At 33.7% G+C, this 27,277-nt stretch overlaps 1 protein-coding gene across 2 annotated transcripts in view; it reads left to right on the top strand.

Moving 5' to 3' along the window:
• LOC143257256 (monocarboxylate transporter 10-like) overlaps positions 1 to 26,754 on the top strand; it is an 86,228-nt gene extending 59,474 nt beyond the window's left edge. For both annotated transcript variants that reach the window (XM_076515687.1, XM_076515688.1), the window contains 4 exons: positions 13,431 to 13,764; positions 14,749 to 15,025; positions 15,663 to 16,044; positions 25,727 to 26,754. In XM_076515687.1, the coding sequence (XP_076371802.1) occupies positions 13,431 to 13,764; positions 14,749 to 15,025; positions 15,663 to 16,044; positions 25,727 to 26,352 (1,619 nt within the window). In that variant the 3' untranslated portion in view covers positions 26,353 to 26,754. The remainder of the gene's footprint in view (positions 1 to 13,430; positions 13,765 to 14,748; positions 15,026 to 15,662; positions 16,045 to 25,726) is intronic.
• Positions 26,755 to 27,277: the final 523 nt, after the last annotated feature.

Genomic DNA, 27,277 nt, shown 5'->3' with positions numbered 1-27,277 from the left:
GAGATGTGTTGCTCCATAAAAGCAGTAAACTAAGGGGGAACAAGACCCCCCGAACGCTTCGAGACTATAAAGAAATTTATTAATCTCTTAACTCTTGAAAGTTGTTACTTCCTAACCTGCCACCCAGTGGCACAGCGGTATGTTTGCGGATTTACTACCCTAAAAACAGAGTTTCGATACCCGTGGTCGGTAGAGTACAGATAGTACATTGTGTATCTTTGTGCTTAACTTCAAACAAACAAAACTTCCTCACTTATTGAATTTTTCCTTTTTGTCTTAATTTCGATTGAAAAGTTTTTACACGCACGTGCATATAAGGGGCTGGTTTCACTTATTACGCGCTTTTTGTTTGTTTTTTTAGTGATAAATGTCGTAAAAAAGCGATAACAACAATATATAATTAATACATAATTACATAATACATGTGTAATCATAGTGCATAAAATATTAGTGAATAGACTAATAGCGAAAAATAACTCCTCTTCCTCCCAGTAATAATAGGTCAGTAATAAACCAACTGAAGGCAAGTAACCCTACGAGAGTATTGGAGTGTGGATCCGGTGGTTGCGTCCCATTAACATCAAAACAAAATCACACTCAGCACTCTGGGGCCATAATTGTGTTATAGAAGTGACCATCAAGACCCACCGTTTAATTAAAAAATCCCAAGCGGTGGCGGTAGGTGGTTTTGGACCAGCTGCCTTTCCTCTAGTCTAGCTCCCCAGTGGTACAGCGGCATATCTGCGGACTTGCAACGCTAGAATCCGGCCTTCGATACCCGTGGTCGGCAGAGCACAGATAGCCCATTGTGTAGCTTTGTGCTTATTCTAAACAAACGTTCTAAATTAGGGACGGCTAGCGCTGATATTCCTGAAGTAGTTTTGAACGAAATTTGTAAAACAACCAACATATTACTAAAATCAGGACCAAACAAATAATATCACACCGAGAGAGCAAGCAATATAGGAGTATTTAATTAGCATTATAGGAATATTTAGTTAACAATATTTAATTACCAATATAGGAATATTTATTTAGCAATATTTAATTACCAATATAGGAATATTTAATTGGAAATTTCGTTGTCGCGAAAACTTCCTGAAACAGTTTAAAATCGTGGATGCGTTATAAGAGTGACAGACAGTGAAATCCCACTGTTATCAGAGTAGCTCAATAGGTGGCTGTGAATCATGTTGGTTTGTTTTGAATTTCGCAAAAAACTACACAAACTAAAACCGTCCCTAGTTTAGCAGTGAAAGACTAGAGGGAAGGCAACTAGTCATCACCACTCATCGTCAACTCTTGGGATACTCTTGTACCAGTGAATAGTGGGACTGACTGTCACATAATAACGTTTCCACAGCTGAAAGGGAGAGCACCGTTGGTGTGATGGGAATTCGAACCTGCGACCCTCAGGTTGCGAGTCAAGCGCCCTAACCACCTGGCCGTACTGGACTATTTTTTCACGACTTATAAACAGCAACAAGAAAAAAATACATCAGAGAAATCAGGTATTAAAATGTAAGTGCGCGTGCGACAATGTCTCATTAGTTAACTTGTGTTCAGGGTTACTGAAGAAAAGTGGAACTCTCTCCGAAACGAGTAGACTCCAATAACACACGTTGACCAAAATGGACCTACTTGAACTATCAGTCAGTCAGTAGGCATTAAAATGACATTATATAAGAAACACTTAAAGCTGCAATTTGTACTGGCGTAATGTTAGTGAAACGTGCACATGCCATGAATCACGAGAATAATTATGCACTTCGTAGGCTACAAAGCTACGCAATGGGCTAAGTTACTGCTGAACCACTGTGAGGCACTATACAACATATTGATTATTGGTTTTCATAATTATTTGATAATTATTAAAGGGCAAATGATGAAAGTACAAAACTGGAAAAACGTCTATGTTTCTTTTGTCAGTTTTACTAGGAATCAACAGTTCTGTGTTGTACCAAACACGAGATCAAAAACCGAAGTTAAGCGTTATAAGTGCATAGATCATAGCTGAACCATTGTGGTCATTATTTGGATTAAAAACTAGATAATTGACAAACTTACATCCAGCAAAAAGATAATGTTTCTAGTGTTTAATTGTTCCATTCGTTAGCCAAATACAGCTTATAATTTTAAGTACTTGAACCCTTCTTTCACTGTACGAAACAAGAAGGTGGTTTCTCTAACAGGACCGCGCAATGTTTACATTTTCGTGAACACAAGTGATTATGTGTAATTACACAAATAGTCCCTAGAGTCGGGTCTTCCCCTTTCCACGTGTTTCAAAAACCCACCGCAAAGCCTTTTTCATAATAAGCGTCGTAAGTGGCTAACTCGTTTGTAAATAATAAGTGAAAGGCAAACAAGCACCACCAACTTTGAACGAGGAAAAAAAGTTTTAATAAGAATATATTTATTTTTATTTTAAAAATGTGATACATAAATAAATATATATACATACATACAAGTGTAACTATCAGAAGAGATCTGAGGATAAAAATATTAAACCGGAGCTACTAGCGCTAATTTCTTTTATTTTTCCACTTAGTTAGCCGCCAGGATACCACAAATATCTTTAAATTAATCCAGCTCATTGGTTGTCAGCTACAGAGCGATTTATGAGGGCAAACCCTTCGGTGAAAGTAATTTCACTGAATGGGTCGTTGTTTTATCCCAGTTTTCTATTATAAACAAGGGCGAATGAAATAGACGCTTAGCTACCAACGGCTGATTTATTTTGTATTAAACTTTAAGTAGAATGGGTTTTAAAAATGCTCATGTTTCCTGACAGCTTTTAATTCTTTTTTATGCATTCATTTTTATTTATTTCTTCTATAATTATGTAAAAAAAAAAAAAAAGACTTCCCTGCTTCAAACAGTTTCGCTAAAAAGGACAGAACGTTTCACTTATTTTGTACCCCCGGTGAGACAACAGTAAGTTTGCGGGCTTACAGCGCTAATAAAATTCGGTGTTCAGTTACCCGCCGTAGATACAATAATGTGCCTTTGCTCTACGAAAAGTAGTTTCATTTTACGTCCTTATTATTTCTCCCAGAATTTCTTCCCATTTTCGCCTCTCTGTTTGTTCATTTATCCTACTTTTGATTCTTTCTTTCTATCTTTTCTTCTACCTAGATTTTTGACGATGAAGTCATATCAGTCCTTACCATTTATATTTTTTTTTCCCCGTCTTTTCTTGATGGTTATTTTTGTTTCTTCCTGCATAGAGACATTTAAATTTGACACTAAAATTCGGATTTCGATACCCGTAATTGTCACAGAATAAATAGCCCATTGTGTAGCTTTACACTTAACAACAAACAAACCCAACACTGGTCTCGTCAATTATTTGAAGGAAAAAAAATATGTGTTAAAATTAAAATATGTTTTCTGTTTTTTTTTGTTTTTGTTTTTTTAAAATGAAATAAAAACCTTATATCCCCGAACGCTTTCTTCGTCAGGAACAAACTGGAAGGGGTCGACTCGTGGGGTTTCTACATTATTTATATCAAGACTCTTTGAACCAACGTGTTTTTCTAGCATCATGAAGGTTTAGTGTAAATATATCTCTAGTGTGGTTCCCCTTTTAAAATTAACGCTTTAGATTATCTTTCAAACTGTAATCAATAATATCAATTGTTATCAGTAATACAAACCGTAATCCATAAAATAAACAGCAGTCAACAACACGAACTGTAATGAATAATATAAAAATAAACAATAACATAACCTGTGGTCAATAATATAAACTGTAATCAATAACATAAACCGTAAACAATTATATAAGCTGTGGTCAATAATATAAACTGTAAGCAATAACACGAACTGTAATCAATAATTAAAACTGTAATAAATAATATATAAGCTGCAGTCAGTAATATAAAGAGTTAAGAATAACACAAACTGTAGTCAATAATATGAACTGTAAGCAATAACATGAACCGTAAACAATAATATAAACTGTAATCGATAATACAAACTGTAGTCAATAATATACATTTTAAGCAATAACACAAACTATAATCAATAATTTAAACTTTAAGCAGTGACACGAACTGTAATCAATAATATAAAGTAATAGACAATATAAACTGTAATCAATATTATAAAGAGTAAACAATAACATAAACTGTAGTCAATAATATAAACTGTAAGCAATAATATAAAGAGTAAACAATAATATAAGCTGTAATCGATAATATAAACTGCATTCACCTTTATCAAGAAGTTGTAATCATCAAAATCAGTAACAAAAAACTATTATTTTCCACGAATATAACAGGATACCTTTCTTAGGCCTAGCACACTTCATAACTAGAACAAATGCTTTGTTATTTAATTAAAGCAAAATTTGATTTTTTTTAATTTGCTGGTTACGTTTTCGTCTATTGAAATAAGCACTCTTTTAGGGCGGTGACGAGTTAGTGGGAAGTATTTCTGAAGGAGGGGAGTGGCAGAAGTGAAATACTTTGTTCGCACATTATCTCAGAAATAAGTGACCTCTTGCAGGTAGATAGAGAATCACACGTCGACTCTATTTGACCCCATCATGCATCATTACTTGCAGAACAGAGTGACTTGGAAGGTCATTTCGTGCCTGGTATTTAATCAGAGAGTCACAGGATCCTCTAGAGGTCACAGGTACATTGCCAGTGTAGCTAGGTGGTAATACAAGGACTGTAGGTGTAATCAGCTCCTCAAACATAAACTCTGATAAGTAAACCACCATAACTTAAATGAGTGGAAGATAAAATTACCACAAGAGCTTTTATTTTAGGCTGATCTCATAATCTTAGTATTTCGACATGTAAGAAGTAATATTTATCTTGTAAGCAGTAATATAAACAATTATGTTGTTAGAATAAAAGATCACCTGAGAAGGTCGAAACGTTGTTTTCTACTTTATTTTAATAAAAGTTTTAATACCAATATATTTTTACTTTAAGTGGGTTTCTCGTTGTCACGAATATACATATTTATCTTGTAAGAATGTGAGTGTGTTTTCTTATAGCAAAGCCACATCGGGCTATCTGCTGAGCCAACCGAAGGGAATCGAATCCTTAATTTTATCGTTGATAAATCCGTAGGCATACCACTGTACTAGCGGGGACCGCCTTGTAACAATTAATATACATATTTATCTTGTAAGAATTAATATATATATTTATGTTGTAAGAATTAATGTATATATTTGTCTTGTAAGAATTAATGTATATATTTATCTTGTAAGAATTAATGTATATATTTATCTTGTAAGAATTAATGTATATATTTATGTCGTAAGAATTAATGTATATATTTGTCTTGTAAGAATTAATATACACATTTATCTTGTAAGAATTACTATAAACATTTATCTTGTAATAAGCAACATGCACATTTATATTTATTTATTTATTTATCTTGTAAAAACCATTGTAAGCAGTTGTGTTGTAAATACTAATATACATAAACCAGTATGAAGGCAGCTAGGCAATAGCACCCTTCAATAACAATCATACTATTATTTTCTGATCGAATAACAAAATTTGACTGCCACTCTCTTACAGCCCACTAACGATCCCGAAGCATGTATGTGTGAGTGGTTAAAAACCAAAAGGAATCAATTTTAATGAAAAAATTATGCATAGAAGACAAAAGAGAAAGCTACCTAATAAAACAACATACCATGTTGGCGGTGGGTGCTGTTGTTTAGCTGCCTTCCTTCTCGTCTAATCTATCAGCTTTAAATTATGAAAGAATATATTCAGATAGTATTTTTGTAGCTTCGTGCGAAATTCTGAAACAAACAAACCAAACGAATTTTACATCATTACATAACTTCACTCACTTTCTCCATGATTGTGTGGGTAAGCCTAATTTTTGCAATTTCTGTTTCTGTTTTTTGTAGGAATCAAAACCAAAAAAAAGAAAAATAAAGATGTTTATCAGAAATGTCCTCTAATTAACCAATCATTTTTCCTTTAATTTTTCCGCGCTGATTTTCAGTACCGGTTTTTCGTGACCAGTTTTTCTCATTGCTGAAAACTAGAGACTTACAAGTTAAAAATTCAAGACAAATTCCCCGGCGGTTATAATGCAGCTAACCCACTGTTTATGTTTTTTAATTTTTTTTAAGTGACGTTTCGTTAAAAATATCGCGTGATTTCGAAACATCATCTTTAAATTTGAATTTTTAGCATTTTTAGCCTAACTGTTAGGACATTGGACTTCCAATTTGAGTGTCTCGGATTGGAATATCTATCCAGAACAATCCCGCTATTTCAGCCGTGAGGACGTTATAGAGTCACGATCATTCCCATTATTGTTGGCAAAGAGCCCAAAATTTGGCAATGGATGGTGTCGGTTTTTTTAACGTGGAAAAAGTGAAAACGAAAAATGCGTTACCTATCAACTAATGTCCAAACACTTTTTTGTCTTTTAATGAACTATATATGAAGCCCCAGATTTCCTTGCTTTTTTTTTTTTTTGAGGTATAAAATTTATTCTCTGATAAAGAAAGACAATTAAATACTTATTGTTTTTCAGATATTCGTTATTATACGTTTTGTATATATAGGAATTTCTTTCTTTCTCGGTAAAACTATTTAAAGAAAACACTGCTAGGTTTAAGGAGTGTGATTAATTTTCTATCACTTTTTTAGTAAATATAATATAGGAAATCACGTGACAATAGTTTATTTTCCTTTTGTTCTACGTCTGCTATTAAAGCTGCCTTATAGCAGTAATTGTCGCTCTAGATTCTGTATTTATAACCTTCCTTCTATGGTTTAGTTGCGATAACATTAGAATCAGCTGCCACTAGAATTCAGCAGAGGAGTTCAAACGACGAACTAAGTATTATCGCAAGCATCAATCACGCCCTCAAGCGGTACTCAAAATAAATAAATAGTACCCCAAGTATTCGTTTGTTATCTCGTCCAGTGAGTTACAAGCAAACGAACACAGAGTATAAAAAATGTTTTGGTTTTACTGAATGTTAGCGGGTGCTCGGGATAAGATGTCTGGATATGTTTCTCTGGACCGTTATTGTAGCTGAAATTGCCTTTGTTTATGTTTGTTTGTCGCTGTGAATGAGTATGAAGGCTCAGTGAGTTTTGTTTGTGCGTTCTTTGTTGGCTTCCGTAACACTTTTTTTTGCGAGTATTTCTGACCGTTCTCAGGATTTGTTTGTTTGTTTATTTAATTTTCGCGCAATGCTATCTGCGCCAGCCGTCCCTAATTTATCAGTGTAAAACTAGAGAGAGGGCAGCTATTCATCACCACCCACCGCCAACTCTTGGGCTACTCTTCTACCATCGAATAGTGGGAGTGACTGAAACGTTATAAGGCCCTCACGGCTGAAAGGGCGAGGATGTTTGGTGTGATGGGTGGTTTGGGGAGCCCTGTCGTGTAAATTGGTGGGTGGAGAGCTGCGGATAAAGATCATGTGTTTTCTTTTCATTAGCTGGACATCAGAAAATTTGAATTACGAAACTTTTTTTTTATAGAAATAGTTTTCAATTCAAATATGAAACTTGTTTGTTTCGAATTTCGCGCAAAACTACACGAGAGCTATCTGAGCTAGCCGTCCCTAATTTAGCAGCATAAAACTAGAAGGAAGACAGCTATTCATCACCATCCACCACCACCTCCTGGGCTACTCGTTTTCAAACGAATAGTGGGATTGAGCGCCACGTTTTAACGCCCCCACGGCTGAAAGGTATTTGATGTGACTTAAACCCGCGACCCTGAGATTACGAGAAGAAAAGTTTTTGCAAAACCTTCCATCTAAATCACGTTCAAATTTTTCATTAAGATTTTAACATGCTAATATAGTTCATTTTGTTTGTCTAAACACTTATAACACGTTAAACAAATATGTCCTTCAATAAAACCCGACAATAATAAACACTCTTTACGAGGTAGTTAAAGAGTTGTGTATAAAGTATTGCATGTGAACGAAAGAAAGAAACTTATATTTTTCATTTTATGCCATAAATATTAAATAAAAACAAATAGATTGAACATCTAAAACACACCTCAGAATATATGTTGTAAAGCGCGTACAAACACTAAAAATTAGTTTTTCGTTAGACTTACGTTTATTATTGCCATAGTTAAATTTAATCATGAACCTTGATGACGAGAAACCCACTTGAAATACAAATGTATTTCAGAACGGCTGGTATGGGTATTAACACTTTTACTGATAGAGTCGAAACGTTGTGCTCTCCTTATCAGTAGAAGTGATAATATCCATACCAGCCGTTCTGAGATACATTTAAATCATGAACCATGTGCTTCAACAATGCTTAAGTAATGTCATTGTTATATTTTTCTAGCACCTTTTGATATTGATTGATACAATTCAGATGAGCAAGGAATTTTGATATTGTCAAAGAAGGTGTTCATTAAAATTATTTAGATCATTAAAGTCAAACCTGATCTCCAGTAAAACTGTTGAGATAGTCAGAGTCAAAATGATATCCATTAAAACTGTTTACATCATTAAAGTCAAACTAATGTCTATTTAAACTGTTTACATCATTAGAGTCAAGCTCATGTCTGTTAAAACTGTTTACATCATTAAAGTCAAACTGATATCCATTAAAACTATTTACATCATTAGAGTCAAGCTGATGTCTATTAAAACTGTTTACATCATTAGAGTCAAACTGATATCCATTAAAACTATTTACATCATTAGAGTCAAGCTGATGTCTATTAAAACTGTTTACATCATTAAAGTCAAACTGATATCCATTAAAACTATTTACATCATTAGAGTCAAATCTGATGTCAAGTAAAACTGCTCACATCATTAGAGTAAAACCCAATGTCCAGTAAAACTGTTTACATCATCAGAGTCAAACTGATGTCCATTAAAACTGTTTAAACTATAACAGTATGTAACACAAATTTTAATCCTGGATAGTATGTGTTATTTCTTAATTGCTTATGTTGTAAAAGTATATAAAATGGCCATTATTCCCTTCAAACTTTACTTTTGTGACATGGATAATAAAATTTAAAAATTAACCTATATTCTATGTAAAAACGGGCAAATTTGCACATTTTCATTTACATAAGGTCTGAATAAAACAACATATGAATCAAGATTTGCATGCATTTATACTAAAGTTACATAAAAATGTTTAGAAGTGAGTAGTTTTTCGAGATTTGCGACTGTAATGTATTTCACTTTCACGTATCAGCCCCCAAACATAGTCTCGGCATTCGACTTTGTTAGACTAAGATCTCTGATCAAGTCATTAAGGTCTCTTTGGTTGGGGTAGTATGGGTTTTTCTCACCAGCTGCATCTCTGAAATTGTAATCTGGATCTTCAGATTTAATAATATAAACTGTAAGCAATAATATAAAGAGTAAACAATAATATAAGCTGTAATCGATGACAGGGACTGCTGCTGTCTTCTGAGGATGGCTCCTGTCTCTCTGGCGTAGTGGGTACAGGGAGCTCAGGGTAGTGTGGCAGTCGGGCGATGGATGATGGAAGGTCCGAATACATGATAGCAGATGTATTCTTGCCAGCCCGACGTTTGAAAGGGTCCACCATGCAGAAGTAACAATTGCTTAAGTGGTCAGTGGGTTCACACCTAATTCTTGGAATAGGAACTTCATGGCTCTTTTTTCCCCTCTGTACCATCCTGTAAAAGAGCAAAATAAAATTGTTATTATGAAGAATAAATTTATTTCATCCACAACTAATGTGTAAGATGTTCATGCAAAATAATTTATATGTGATATGTTTTCTATACTATTGAAAATTAAAAAAATTCAAAGATATTTACATGATAAAAGATCTAAAAATATGTATAATATAAAATCTTACTATTCAAGCAAGTAAAAATTGTCTGTCTTACCTTGTAGAGTTTTTTTGCAGTGCTCGCAGGTAAAATGAGGTGCCCAGGGTTTGTCTTTATCCCCGACAGGTATGCCGAAATATGCCTTGTAGGCTTAACGCACTTTAGCAGATGCTGTCACAGAGTACTTTTGTGCTCTTGTCTTGATAAATTGGCCACATACATAGCAGAATGCGTCTGGAGAATCCTTGCAGCTTCTTGATGCCATCTCTGATAAAATTAGATAGGTCTATGTGTTCACTTAGATAGCTGGAACTAAATTGAAGTTGTGAACCCCTGTATATATATATATATATATATATATATTACTCTAGAAAGTTATAGAAAAATCTAAAAGATTCTTGGAAATGTTCGTAAGTTCTACAACATCCTAGAAAGTTCTTGAAAATTCTTGTAAGTTCGAGGAAATTCTCTATCAACTACTCAGCACTGAATCTACCTGGAATGTTCTGCAAAATGAGTAAATTTGAAAATTTCATTACCCAGGTCATAAAAGCAAAATTTGGGTAGAAAAGTAGGTCTTTTCTATTTACTTTAGGCATAAGCGACTGGCAAATAGCACTTTCTGCCCAGGAACAAGAAAAAGTAAAAATTTTGTTACCTGGTGTTATAGTAGAACTGATATCCAGTAAAACTGTTTAAACTATTAGTGTCAAATTGATGTCCAGTAATGCTGTTGAAATTAAGAGAGTCCAAATAATGCCCAGTGAGAGTGAGTAGCTTGTTAGAGGAGAACTGATGTTGGCTTTTCTAAAGTTGAGAACGAATACTGGATAATTATGGAGTTGTCAACTTGTCATGGTATCCCAGTTTTATTAAACTTTTTTTTTTTCAGGTTACAAGAAGCACTTTTAAAACTAATTCTTCCAACGTCTTCTAGCCCCTATTTATCTTAGCTTACAAGCTCAACCAATGAGATTCGTATTTTCCACAACAATCAACAATTGTAGTGTATTTTTAAAACCAACAATTATCTGAATATTTTAGTAACTGTTAGTATGAAAGGTTATAATGAATAATTGTAAAGATTTGTATCATATCCAATTACTAAAAGTGCTTTTCATAAGTACTGTTATAATTGTTGTTGTCGGTTTTTACTCTCTCGATGGATGAATGTTACTATAATATTAAAACCCGCCATGATTTTGTTTGAATAATTGAACCGATTGTACAGTAGAATAGGTGTCGTTCTGTTCACAAGTTTATGAAACATGAGAAGTTACAGGGGCAAGACTTCTGTTCTAAGTCAAGTGGAGCCAAGGGAACAAAGTTCATCTAAGGAGTTTCACTTAAAGCCACAGGGACAAAGCTATTCTTTTGAACCCTGCTATAAAGATCATCCATTACATGTCTGTTAGCACCCATCGCCCACAATTTACTTGTTCGATTACCACATTTTTTATATAGTAACTGTATGTTGTGTGACAGAATTTCAAAGTTTACCTGAAAGGGAACATAGGAAAAGACCTTGAAACAGGACACTTTTCCACTTTAAAATAGATATTTGGTGGTGAATTTTAAAGCCACGAGTTGTGGATCTTCCACAAAGCAGGACATGCAGATAGCACGTAATGACGTCATTAAGGATTTAGTAAGAAAATAAAAAGAAAGGAAAACATTATTTAACCTTGTCTTTTGTGCAGTTGCGTGTCGTTGAAGATATGTTTTTGATTGCAATGTTTCGTGACTGCGTTACCGTATAGTAAGAAAACAGAAACAACGTACAGGAATTGAATATTTCTGTACATAATGATCTTAGTTCGTGACAAAGTATACTGCAATTTGAACAATTCCTAAAATAGCATTTTCGAAATTACTTATTTATGGCAAAACATTTGTAACCGTAATTGTCAAGCATTGTAAACTGCAGGAACTTACTGTTAACGCCACATCAAAGGAAGGCTGTTTCTTAAGCTTACGTCAGCAACAATTCATGTTAACTGGCTAACAGAGATGACTTCATTCATTGTTGTTTTTTCTTCTGAAAAATATCGATATTTCGCGAGCTTTAAATCATTATTTTCGTCCAATAAGATCTTTCTTCTTCTCTGGCCTCAACAAAACTGGTTAGTTATTGATTCATGCAGAATGTGAGTTAATAAATTATAATAATATTTAGCAATTTTATCTTTCAAGATTCTTGACTGATATTTTCAACCTGATCGGCGGAGATTTAGACAGGCAAGCTGCCAGATCAGAGACCTCAAGGTCCAAACGTAATTGTACTTAAATTAAAATTATTGATCAGAGGCCACAACAATAATAGAATTAACTGTCACTCTTTCACAACACCCGCAGCTGAAAGTGTGAAGCGAGTCAAATAGAATATCATGGGCTCAAATCTTGGACCCTACGGTCCGCAGATAGGCTTTTCCTTTGTGTTAAACACCTCAAAAACGGTGATAAGTTAAAATTAAATCCCAAGTAAAAGGTATCTAGAACACGATCGAATGTAATTTAAAAAGTAAAATTATTGTTTGATGTCATGACTTAGCCTGACTGGATATCCGCTGTTCTCGAATTCGAGATATGGAATGCCAAAAGCTCACAATACTTTCAGCTGTGGGTGAGTTATAAAAGTAAGAGTGAATGCCGCTACTGAGTTAAGATTATCTATTCCAGGCGGCGGGTTCTGTCGTTTGGTTGTCTTACCTTTTGCCCACAGTTAAAAAGTGTGTTAACTATGAAAATCTTTCACCTGTTGAACTGGTCACCTAACCTTCTGTGTACTTAAAGTATCAGGGTTTGGGTACGTTCTATGGTAGAGTTCTAGATTTCGGAGCTGGCAAACCGGACTCGAATCGGTGAGATGCCACACAATATTCCCCGCACTTTCAGCTGTGGGAGTGTTATAAGATTAAAATCAATCCCTCAGCGTGAATATTGGGAAGGTAAGAGGCTGCTGACCTACTACCTTCCCTCTTGTCAAAATGGTGGGTGATGGCAGAGGATTTTATTCACTCCAGGCTCACCAGTTTAGAGGATGTTCTTTGGCGTTTTCATGATTTTAGAATAAGTATTTGTGGCGATATAAAATAAAATATTAAATACACCCAAATCACACCGTTTCTCTTGACTGAATGAAAAAAAAGGAGTGGAGTTTACCAATTCTTATTTTACAAAGAGTTAGATTCCCTGGGTGTAAATTTATGAATTTATAACACCAAGTATCAAAACGTCGATTCCCGTTGGTGAGAAGAGCTCATATAGTTCATTGCGTAGCTTTGTGCTAAACAATAAACGAACAAATCTTAAGAGACTTCCGATGGCTAAACGCAACCTTTGAAAGCCTATAATGTTGAAATTTGTGACTCGATTCTCGAGTTAGATACAACTTAACGACAAACAACGAAAAATAAATGATCAGAAAAAATTAACTTTAAATATTAAACTACAAGTTATTCGTGTCCAAACCGTTCGGCTCAGTATGGCCAGGTGGTTAAGGCACTCGACTCGTGATCCGATGGATGACATATCTTTTATGTCTGTGCGAAGGTCGCACAAGTTCCTTATAATTTTTTTATAAATGTATTATATAATTTTGGAACTTTTCTTTCTTTCAGCTTGGATTGGCTCTTTATCATTGGCCTCTGGATTTTTCATCTCACCAATCATTGTGGCCCTCTGTCGGCGAAAAAGTACTCGATTGATAGCTGTATTTGGCGGGTTTATTTCAGCTCTTGGTTGCCTCTTCACGTCCTTCGCTTCACAGATTCATCAAATTTTTTTCAGTTATGGTATATTCATGGGACTTGGACTTGGAATGGCACGAGATGCGTCCAACATTATGATTGGTCAATACTTCAAACGCAGGCGTGAGTTTGTGGAGCTCATTGTCCAATCAGGAACGGGCCTAGGAATAACAATGATATCTTTATTCCTCCACGAAGTTTTAAGGCAAGTCATATTTTATTTTTAAATCTGTTTTTTCTTTATGATGTTTCCAGGAAATTAGTTGGTAACTTAGTTGATTATTGTCAAGCTGTCTCTAAAGATATAATGAAAATTACTTACTTTATCTACAAATTTAAATTTTGAATTTAAACCCTAGGTATTTTTTATGGAAGACTTCCACCAACTTTTGGAAGTTGGATTATTCTAAGAAATTACTTCTAACTCAATGTTTTCAGGTAGACAACGATTATGGCTCTGCTCTAAGACTTAACTTAATCAATCGCATAGCAAAATACAGGACAGTCTTGTTCATTCTTTCGATACTAAGCATGACTAAATAATTACAGAACTGGACTGAGAATTGTGAGAACGTTATGTGAGTGACTTTCAAATCCCAATATCCTAATATAGTATCTCAAGAGTTGCCAGAAGATATTGTAGACTAACTGCCTTTCCTTTAGGCTACGAATCCCCGCCACCAAGCATGATTATACTTTCTGTCGTTGGGCCTTTATAATGTGACAGTGAATCCTATTATTAGTTGGTTAAAGAGTAGTCCAATAGTTGGCGGTGGCTAGTATCGACTAACTGCCTTCCTTGTAGTCTATCAATACTAAGTTAGGAATGGCTAGCGCACATAGCATTTGAATAGCTCTTTCGCGAAATTCAAAACAAACCAAATTCTCTATGATCTAGTCTATCAGTTGAAAATTACGAGCGCCCTAGTTTATATGTTTGTTTTGTATCATTTTGCGAATATCTGGTATCTCGATCTTACACGTAAGTCTTCCAAAAGCTTAACCTGAAAATAGGATATTCTCATAGTTGCTCCCCATGCTGACTTACAACAACAAAATCCAGGGCTCGATTCCTCGTGATGAATACAGTAGATAGCCGAATTTCACTTCGCTCTACAAACAAATAAAATTTTATAGTTTCTTTAAATTAATAAAATCATCTGATTAACATTTTCTTTTTCCACCACAGATTACTCGATTGGAGACTGGGACTCCAGGCTTTGACAGTAATAGTCTTCACAACGTTCTTCCTTGGAGTCTGTTACCGTCCGGCTTCTCTATACCATCCTCAGCGCAGAGCAATTCTTCATCTTAAAAACCAGAAACGGAAGATTAAGGATAAAACAGCTCCTCCAGAAAAGCCTCCTTTTCTGGACTTCTCACTCCTGCGAACCAGGACCTTGCAGATTGTTATGTTGTCATCGAGTATCTCTTCCTTGGGCGTTTATACCCCGTGTTTTTATATGGTGAGATGATAAAAACATTATGCTGTTCAACTAAGATCTGTTTACACCATAGTTACCAAACCGAAAATGGTCATACATGATTTTTATTAAATATCTCCATCTTCACAAACGAAGGCTTTTAGAAATCATAAAGTTCTCTTATGATACTTACACACAAAAATCCTATTTTTATTATAATAGAATATTTAATACTCCAAATATAAAGGCTTACTACATTTGTTAGACTATTTCTTTTAAAATAAAGTTACATAATAGACTTAATGTGCTCTATCCATAACAGTGGCTTGTAAAGTGGGAGTACTTGTCTAGACATACAGATTTTACAATGAGAAATTGAAATTATAAGGAGCTGTTAAAAGTAGCTCAATCTAGGGGAACCTAGAGGCATACCCCCCAGAAAATTGATATAATAATAATTTACAGTTCCTATATAAGTTCAGAAACATACCTCTGACCTACTTGGGGCAAATGGCAAATTCATTAAAACTCAAAGTTAATTTCTTCAAAGTTTTCAAGGTTTATAAGTCACCAATTGTCAGTTAAAAGTATTAGTGTGAGTTATGAGAATGTTTCATGTTAGCTTTGTACTTGTTTCGGAGCAGGATACTCTGGTAATTTCTTTATTTTTTGCTTGTAGGCCATCATAGCAGACGAAGAAGGCCTGGAAAATAGTTCAGTCTTAATTCTTCAAGCCTTTCTAGGGTTAGCCTTTTCCGTGGGCTGTCTCGTGTTTGGGTTACTGATAGTAAGAAATAATCCACAGTGTATGATAGCCCGTCAATACCTCTGTCAAGCCGCCATGTTTGGAACTGCAATCGCCATTTTGTCTCTTCATGCTGTTAGAGGTTATCACGGTTACATGTTGTTTGTGTGGATTTACGGGATATTCTGTGGCGGATTTCAGTACTCGCTGAAGATGTATTTGTTTGAAAAAGTTCGACCAAGAAATTTTAGTCGCTCGTGGGGATTCCTTCAATGGTCCCAATTTCTTTCTGTTTTATGCGGTATTCCAATAACAGGTTGGTTCTAGATTATTCTACATTGAACGACATTTTAAAAACAGATTAACTGTATTTCTACCTTACAGCAATGTTCATATGCTATTTCCAATTACAGAGAAACACTATCAGTTATGTTAGTTAGTAATACAGAGGTAACCAAAAGTAATTATACACGGCCATACAATCCATAAATTTTTAATGTTATTATTTTTATTTTGAAATTTAAATAAATGACGCCAAGATTACAAAAATACACCTAACCCTCCCAGGCCTATGAGTTCTATAGCCCGATATCTACAAAAGAGAGAAACCAACAAGTTTAAACCTTTGCACTAAAATTCTAAAAACAAAAAAAACGAGCAAAATGTAATATGTAAACCACATTTCATGTGCTATATCAAGCACAACATTAGGGCTCATCAGGTCGGCTGGGATACGACAGTACATTGTTGTGGTCCAGAATATAGATGTCATATAATGACAGTATACTTGTAGCGGTCCAGAATATAGATGTCATATAATGACAGTATACTTGTAATGGTCTCGAATATAGATGTCATATAATGACAGTATACTTGTAGTGGTCTAGAATATAGATGTCATTTAACTACAATGTATATTGTCAAGTTTCATGGACAACAACAAATTAATTGTAGTTATCACCAATATTAAATGTAATATTGTTGTAAGTCGACGTATGATTGTTGATAGTGTTGGATTTTAGACTCCCTTACCGTATGGTTACTTTTTGCGATCCGTGTACTCAATTGCAATAAACCACTTTAATATCTTTAATAACAACAACAGCAAAATACATAGAATCTAGTAAAAAAAATTAAACATCTTTATGAAATGATGATGTTGTAGTTAAACATAAAACGACGTACTAGTTGTGTATGTGGCTGGTTATTATTAAACATATAACGACCTACTAGTTATGTATGTGGCTGGTTATTATTAAACATATAACGACCAACTAGTTATGTATGTGGCTGCTTATTATTAAACATATAACGACCTACTAGTTATGTATGTGGCTGGTTATTATTAAACATATAACGACCAACTAGTTATGTATGTGGCTGCTTATTATTAAACATATAACGACCTACTAGTTATGTATGTGGCTGCTTATTATTAAACATATAACGACCTACTAGTTATGTATGTGGCTGCTTATTATTAAACATATAACGACCAACTAGTTATGTATGTGGCTGCTTATTATTAAACATATAACGACAAACTAGTTATGTATTGGCTGATTATTATTAAACATATAACGACCAACTAGTTATGTATGTGGCTGCTTATTATTAAACATATAACGACCAACTAGTTATGTATGTGGCTGCTTATTATTAAACATATAACGACAAACTAGTTATGTATTGGCTGATTATTATTAAACATATAATGACCTACTAGTTATGTATGTGGCTGATTATTATTAAACATATAACTACCTACTAGTTATGTATGTGGCTGATTGTGATTAAACATATAACGACAAACTAGTTATGTATTGGCTGGTTATTATTAAACATATAACGACCTACTAGTTATGTATGTGGCTGCTTATTATTAAACATATAACGACAAACTAGTTATGTATTGGCTGATTATTATTAAACATATAACGACCAACTAGTTATGTATGTGGCTGCTTATTATTAAACATATAACGACCAACTAGTTATGTATGTGGCTGCTTATTATTAAACATATAACGACAAACTAGTTATGTATGTGGCTGGTTGTGATTAAACATATAACGACCTACTAGTTATATATGTGCTGGTTGTGATTAACCATATAACGACCTACTAGTTATGTATGTGGCTGCTTATTATTAAACATATAGCGACCTACTAGTTATGTATGTGGCTGGTTATTATTAAACATATAGCGACCTACTAGTTGTGTATGTGGCTGCTTATTATTAAACATATAGCGACCTACTAGTTGTGTATGTGGCTGCTTATTATTAAACATATAGCGACCTACTAGTTGTGTATGTGGCTGCTTATTATTAAACATATAGCGACCTACTAGTTGTGTATGTGGCTGGTTATTATTAAACATATAGCGACCTACTAGTTGTGTATGTGGCTGGTTATTATTAAACATATAGCGACCTACTAGTTATGTATGTGGCTGGTTATTATTAAACATATAACGACCTACTAGTTATGTATGTGGCTGATTATTATTAAACATATAACGACCTACTAGTTATGTATGTGGCTGGTTGTGATTAAACATATAACGACCAACTAGTTATGTGTGTGGCTGATTATTATTAAACATATAACGACCTACTAGTTATGTATGTGGCTGGTTGTGATTAAACATATAACGACCTACTAGTTATATATGTGCTGGTTGTGATTAACCATATAACGACCTACTAGTTATGTATGTGGCTGCTTATTATTAAACATATAGCGACCTACTAGTTATGTATGTGGCTGGTTATTATTAAACATATAGCGACCTACTAGTTATGTATGTGGCTGGTTATTATTAAACATATAGCGACCTACTAGTTGTGTATGTGGCTGCTTATTATTAAACATATAGCGACCTACTAGTTGTGTATGTGGCTGCTTATTATTAAACATATAGCGACCTACTAGTTGTGTATGTGGCTGCTTATTATTAAACATATAGCGACCTACTAGTTGTGTATGTGGCTGGTTATTATTAAACATATAGCGACCTACTAGTTGTGTATGTGGCTGCTTATTATTAAACATATAGCGACCTACTAGTTGTGTATGTGGCTGCTTATTATTAAACATATAACGACCTACTAGTTATGTATGTGGCTGATTATTATTAAACATATAACTACCTACTAGTTATGTATGTGGCTGATTGTGATTAAACATATAACGACAAACTAGTTATGTATTGGCTGGTTATTATTAAACATATAGCGACCTACTAGTTATGTATGTGGCTGGTTATTATTAAACATATAGCGACCTACTAGTTATGTATGTGGCTGGTTATTATTAAACATATAACGACCAACTAGTTATGTATGTGGCTGCTTATTATTAAACATATAACGACCTACTAGTTATGTATGTGGCTGCTTATTATTAAACATATAACGACCTACTAGTTATGTATGTGGCTGCTTATTATTAAACATATAACGACCAACTAGTTATGTATGTGGCTGCTTATTATTAAACATATAACGACAAACTAGTTATGTATTGGCTGATTATTATTAAACATATAACGACCAACTAGTTATGTATGTGGCTGCTTATTATTAAACATATAACGACCAACTAGTTATGTATGTGGCTGCTTATTATTAAACATATAACGACAAACTAGTTATGTATTGGCTGATTATTATTAAACATATAATGACCTACTAGTTATGTATGTGGCTGATTATTATTAAACATATAACTACCTACTAGTTATGTATGTGGCTGATTGTGATTAAACATATAACGACAAACTAGTTATGTATTGGCTGGTTATTATTAAACATATAACGACCTACTAGTTATGTATGTGGCTGCTTATTATTAAACATATAACGACAAACTAGTTATGTATTGGCTGATTATTATTAAACATATAACGACCAACTAGTTATGTATGTGGCTGCTTATTATTAAACATATAACGACCAACTAGTTATGTATGTGGCTGCTTATTATTAAACATATAACGACAAACTAGTTATGTATTGGCTGATTATTATTAAACATATAATGACCTACTAGTTATGTATGTGGCTGATTATTATTAAACATATAACTACCTACTAGTTATGTATGTGGCTGATTGTGATTAAACATATAACGACAAACTAGTTATGTATTGGCTGGTTATTATTAAACATATAGCGACCTACTAGTTATGTATGTGGCTGGTTATTATTAAACATATAGCGACCTACTAGTTATGTATGTGGCTGGTTATTATTAAACATATAACGACCTACTAGTTATGTATGTGGCTGATTATTATTAAACATATAACGACCTACTAGTTATGTATGTGGCTGGTTGTGATTAAACATATAACGACCAACTAGTTATGTGTGTGGCTGATTATTATTAAACATATAACGACCTACTAGTTATGTATGTGGCTGGTTATTATTAAACATATAGCGACCTACTAGTTGTGTATGTGGCTGCTTATTATTAAACATATAGCGACCTACTAGTTGTGTATGTGGCTGCTTATTATTAAACATATAGCGACCTACTAGTTGTGTATGTGGCTGCTTATTATTAAACATATAGCGACCTACTAGTTGTGTATGTGGCTGCTTATTATTAAACATATAGCGACCTACTAGTTGTGTATGTGGCTGGTTATTATTAAACATATAGCGACCTACTAGTTATGTATGTGGCTGGTTATTATTAAACATATAACGACCTACTAGTTATGTATGTGGCTGATTATTATTAAACATATAACGACCTACTAGTTATGTATGTGGCTGGTTGTGATTAAACATATAACGACCAACTAGTTATGTGTGTGGCTGATTATTATTAAACATATAACGACCTACTAGTTATGTATGTGGCTGGTTGTGATTAAACATATAACGACCTACTAGTTATATATGTGCTGGTTGTGATTAACCATATAACGACCTACTAGTTATGTATGTGGCTGCTTATTATTAAACATATAGCGACCTACTAGTTATGTATGTGGCTGGTTATTATTAAACATATAGCGACCTACTAGTTATGTATGTGGCTGGTTATTATTAAACATATAGCGACCTACTAGTTGTGTATGTGGCTGCTTATTATTAAACATATAGCGACCTACTAGTTGTGTATGTGGCTGCTTATTATTAAACATATAGCGACCTACTAGTTGTGTATGTGGCTGCTTATTATTAAACATATAGCGACCTACTAGTTGTGTATGTGGCTGGTTATTATTAAACATATAGCGACCTACTAGTTGTGTATGTGGCTGCTTATTATTAAACATATAGCGACCTACTAGTTGTGTATGTGGCTGCTTATTATTAAACATATAACGACCTACTAGTTATGTATGTGGCTGATTATTATTAAACATATAACTACCTACTAGTTATGTATGTGGCTGATTGTGATTAAACATATAACGACAAACTAGTTATGTATTGGCTGGTTATTATTAAACATATAGCGACCTACTAGTTATGTATGTGGCTGGTTATTATTAAACATATAGCGACCTACTAGTTATGTATGTGGCTGGTTATTATTAAACATATAGCGACCTACTAGTTATGTATGTGGCTGGTTATTATTAAACATATAACGACCAACTAGTTATGTATGTGGCTGGTTATTATTAAACATATAGCGACCTACTAGTTATGTATGTGGCTGGTTATTATTAAACATATAACGACCAACTAGTTATGTATGTGGCTGGTTATTATTAAACATATAACGACCTACTAGTTATGTATGTGGCTGCTTATTGTTAAACATATAACGACCTACTAGTTATGTATGTGGCTGATTATTATTAAACATATAACGACCTACTAGTTATGTATGTGGCTGATTATTATTAAACATATAACGACCAACTAGTTATGTATGTGGCTGGTTATTATTAAACATATAACGACCTACTAGTTATGTATGTGGCTGATTATTATTAAACATATAACGACCTACTAGTTATGTATTGGCTGGTTATTATTAAACATATAACGACCTACTAGTTATGTATGTGGCTGCTTATTATTAAACATATAACGACCTACTAGTTATGTATGTGGCTGATTATTATTAAACATATAACTACCTACTAGTCATGTATGTGGCTGATTGTGATTAAACATATAACGACAAACTAGTTATGTATTGGCTGGTTATTATTAAACATATAGCGACCTACTAGTTATCTATGTGGCTGGTTATTAGTAAACATATAACGACCAACTAGTTATGTATGTGGCTGGTTATTATTAAACATATAGCGACCTACTAGTTATGTATGTGGCTGATTATTATTAAACATATAACGACCAACTAGTTATGTATGTGGCTGGTTGTGATTAAACATATAACGACCTACTAGTTATGTATGTGGCTGGTTGTGATTAAACATATAACGACCTACTAGTTATATATGTGCTGGTTGTGATTAATTATATAACGACCTACTAGTTATGTATGTGGCTGGTTATTATTAAACATATAACGACGTATTAGTAATGTATGTGGCTGTTTATTAAACACGGAAAGTTGTTTTGATTGCAACACCGTATAAATGTGAAACGCTCATTTGCCAAGTTATTAAAGTAAAATCAGTAAAACTCTAGCAGTGTTTAACTCTGTGAGTGGTTGACTATCCAGTCAATGTATGTATTTTTTTTAATTTAAAGAAATATTTTAACCCAGCAAAGACAGCAAGGTATACAATAAAAAATATTTAATTAGTTTTTTAAGCATGAAGCAATACTATCTTTACATCAGAAGAGACCCCTGGTGGGTCAGCGGTAAGTTTACTGACTTACAACCCTAAATCTGAGGCTAGAAACGCCCGAACTCATGGGACTTTGAAAACAAATAACTTATCGTTGATAAACTAAAAATTACTTCTCGAAACGCCCAAACCGAATGTATGTTTCCATTTTTTATTAACTGAATGTAATCAAAATTCTAACAAAGCCGCCGAGGTCTACACCATCAGCGTTTCAATGTAAAAAAAAAAAAAAAAATGATTGTTTGATGATCAGAAATTAAGTTTTATTTTTCCTGCAGATAAAAGACTCGTCTAAACGAGTTTAAACTTTTAAATGTTTAATAGCAAAAAGTAAATAGAATACTCAATGGAAAGAAACGTTTATGCAAAAGAAAATGAAAAACATAAGGTTTCCAAATGATTGATTGAATATTTGGAATTTACCATAAACCTACACAAGGGGCTATCGGTGCTCTACCCACCACGAGTATCTAAACTCTATTTTCAGCAGTGTGAGTCTGCAGACATACTACTGTGCTAACGAGGAACGAAGGTCTTTGACAAAACACTAAGCCTTTAATTAAAAAAAAAAAGCAAATATAATTCATGTTCGCCCAAACTAAATAAATTGTTTTCCCGTTGGAGTTAGACAAAACTGGGGAGTTCTACCCCCGGTGAGACAGCAGTAAGGCTACGCACTTAGATGCTAAAATGGGGGGTTCGATTCCCCACTGTGGACACAGCTGATAGTCCAATGTGGCTTTGTTCAAACACCAACAAATAAACAAAACTGTAGGTGCTTAAGTTTCTAACAAAGACACTACGAGTTTGAATATTTGTTGAAGCAAAAGTAATTCCCAAACATTCCAACCAATGTTTTTTTTCTGTTTAAACAAAAAAAGGTAATATTTAAGGTGAGAGAATTTTTGTAAAATTATTTTATTAATTACTTAGTTGGATTTTTTTTCCTCTATAAGAAAAGCAAAAATTCAACGTAATCAAAGTTCTTGCAAAAATATCAAGGTTTAACCTTTATAATCTTGATGAAGAAATTCTTGGTTATAAGAAAAGTCCAAATTGAAGGTATCTTTAGTGTCAAAACCAAAAAATTGGCACAACGGTATAGCTAAGTACTTAAAACGCTAGAATTCATGTTTCTGTACCAGTGATTGGCAGAGCAGATGTAGCCTATTGTATTGTTTTGTGCTTAACTTCAAACAAACAAAAAACTTGTCAAAAAATGCCAAACATTTTGACAACAAGATGGGGCGTGGGTTTGTTCTGTGGTAAAACTTGGGATTTCGGAACTATCGGGCTGGACTTAAACTCGTGCGATACTGCAAAATAGTTCTCGCAATTTAAGAGTGATATGAGTTACAGTCAGTCCCTAGCGTGGATGGTGGGTAGTGGAGTGCAACTGCTTGTTTACCATCTCTCTGTGTTCAGTAGTTGCCCTCCAGTGGCACAGCGGGATTTCTGCAGACTTACACTGCTAGAAACCAGGTGGTGGGCAGAGCATAGATAGCCCATTGTGTGGCTTGGTGCTTAACTTACAAACAAACAAACTATTCAGTAGTTAAAAATTAAAGAGGACGTAAAGAGCTTTTATGTCTTTGCTATAATTACAAAATACAAATAACTATACAAAATAGACTAAATAAATTGTTTGTATTCTTTATTTATAAAAAGAAAAACACGCTAAATTAAAGTAGCTAGATTTGGACAAAAACGCCAAAGCTTAAACCATGAACATTTTATGGAAAAATATATGTATATTTGTTTTGTAAACCAAACCAGATGTCGCTATGTTCCACTAGACAGACAAAATAATAGATGGTTAACATTTTGATAAAAATGCCAACGCTTGTTTTGATATACAAATTAACAACACATGATTCTCGTAAACACATAAATCGTGTGATTTTTTGTGTGTGAAAGAAAGAAAAAAGATTAGGTAATTAAAGTTCTAGTTATAATACCAATACTTAAATCTCCCTGGTTTTAATAATGATAAATTTATATTCTTTTAAGCTTAAACTATCTGTAGTATTCATACATAAGAATAGCAAATTGAGTGTGTTATAAAGTTGCCAAAACTATAAGGTTAAGCATATTTGATGAAAAACTTAATTCTCGACATGTCTAAATGAAGTTTATTTCTCCTGAGATAAAAATAAAATATTATAAGTTGTCAAAATTTTCACTTATATACAAAGCCCTTGGATTTTTGATGAGCAAAAGTTTATTTTTAGAAAATTCGCCAATGAAAAAGTCTAGTTTCCAAACTCTCCATCAGGGTTTATTTTTCCTGTGGAAGAATTTCTTTTATTTGAATTTCGGCCAAAGCTGCTCGAGAGCTGTCTGCGCTAATCGACTCTGATTTTCAAATGATGAGGAATAGGAAAGACAACTAATTGACACGACTCATTGCCATCTCTTGGACTATTATTCACAGTGAGATAAAACTGTCACTTTATAATTCCCCCACGACTGAAATAGCAAGGCCCGGGGACTCTGGCAGAAGACAGAAAAAAATGACAAAAAAATATCGAGGAAAATGAAATATGATAAAACATTAGGCTTAAACTGAGTTTACCTTTCCTGAAGAGGAGTTTGTTTTGGTTTTTGAATTTAGCGCACAGCTACACGAAGGGTGTCTGCGCTAGCCGTTCCTAATTTAGTAGTGTAAGACTAGAGGGAAGGCAACTAGTCGTCACCACCCACCGCTAACTTTTATCGACGAATAGTGGGATTGACCACACATTATAACGCCCCCACGGCTAAAAGGGCGAGCATGTTTGGTGTGACCGGAAAAGAAGGATAAAAATAAAAGTCAAAATTTTGACTGAAACTTTTGACGAAAATAACAAAAGTTGAAGACAGGCCAAAAAACACCAGAAATCTGAGGAAAAAATTACTTTAACAGTTCAAACAGATTATATTATTTCTAAAAAATAAAATCAACATTGAAAATGTTCAAAAAGCTAGTTAATACACAAAAACCTAAAACATAGTCTTAAGATCTTTAATGATGAACTGCTTATTAGAACGCCTTGACTGCTTTCCTTGTTGAAACTTGTTTATTAAACATCTTTGTTTTCCTTGTTAAAACTTGTTTATTAAAAATCTTTGTTTTTCTTGTTAAAACTTGTTTGTTAAACATCTTGTTTGTTTTCGTTGTTGAACAGTCATACTGTTTCCTGTTTCTCTTTTCGTCAAGGATACATAAACCACAGCCGTGGACCAAAGATGGGTTTTTTCTTTTCGTGTAGTTGCGTGGTTCTAGGAATGCTTGTCCTTTTTCTAATGAACCTTCGAAAGACTTCAGATAAAAAATCTCAGAAAAACATACTTGTGGGAAACGATCAAAGTCAGTTTCATATAGACGCAAGAATAGCATTAAACGAAGAAGACATATGCACATGTGGCAGGAACCTGGGTGGAGAGGAGTTGCCGCCCTTAGCCAGATGCCAAAAAGCCATCTCTTTCGCCACTTCGTTAGACGGAGCAGATGAAGAGAGAAGGCCAGAACTACTTACGTGTATTTCAGAAGAAGGTTTAGTGGACTTAGGGGACAATAATATATTAGATGAATGGTGTATGGGAGAATGTATTACCTCGTGCAATAAGGAAGAAAAGTTCCTAATGATTAGTGAATTCGAAAACAATCTCCATGATACAGTGATCCCTCCGTGCGATCATCGGACTCATAATTCACCTGCCAGAAGAAGCAGTACGCACCCGGAACTATTTTACATGGCGCAACGACACCACTGTGATCCTGTCAGCATAAATGTGCCAAAGAGAAAAATATCTGTTATAGAGGAGATCAATAGTTCAGTTTAAATATATATATACATATATACTGAAACATTGGAAACTCAATCTTTAATGCTTTCTAACGAACAATTGCATTTTTCTTTTATCACAAAAAATTTTAAACTGAACTAGTAACTGTAACGACAATTATCTAATAAAATTTTAAAAATGTAAAAAGTAAGATACTTATTTATTAATATCATCAAGAACTTATAAATCTTAAAGAGTTTAAAACGAACTTTTGAAACAAAGCTAAAAATAGTATTTAAATTTCACTTTGTAAAGTGAAAAAAAATAAAGCGGAAACCTCTATTTGAACAATAAAATATTTTTTGTAAAAAGCGGTGAGAAAGCAAAAAAAGTGAAACAGAGAATATAATAATATTGAAAATTCACGATTATAAATAAATAAAATGTCTTCTTTCATTCTGTGTGTGTAGAAAGTGTGTTATTATGTTTTTAATTTGCTAGTAAGTTAGCCCAAATTTAGTCTTAAACAGTGTTAAGTGATGATAAGGTAGCCCTAAAGCTAGTTCTAAACAAGTTTAAGCGCTAATAAGCTAACCTTAAAGTTAGTCCTAATCAAGGTTAAGTACCAATAACTTAGCCTTAAAGCTAATCCTAAACAAGGTTAAGTACTAATAAATTAGCCCTAAACAAGGTTATGTCAATTAACTCAAATGTTAATGTTTAAGTTTAGTTATCCCATGTTATTCTTTCTAGATTCAAAAAATAACTATAATTAAATATAGACAAATGTTTGTGGTATTCATGAAAATTTCATATCAGATTTTCAACCAGCGTGATTTATTTTTATCACTATTCTTTAGATTTTAAAGCATTTTTTTCATAAAATAAAGTAATGCCACATAGGGTAATCAGAAGAAGTATTTGGTGTTTAAAGTTAATTTGGATTTTACTAGCATTGCTGTTGATATTCCTAACTCCTTTA

The sequence above is a fragment of the Tachypleus tridentatus genome, chromosome 7 (assembly GCF_004210375.1).
Source record: "Tachypleus tridentatus isolate NWPU-2018 chromosome 7, ASM421037v1, whole genome shotgun sequence".
Lineage (NCBI taxonomy): Eukaryota > Metazoa > Arthropoda > Merostomata > Xiphosura > Limulidae > Tachypleus > Tachypleus tridentatus.
The sequence above is the reverse complement of the archived record's forward strand: the minus strand, read 5'-3'. Positions and strand labels throughout refer to the sequence as shown.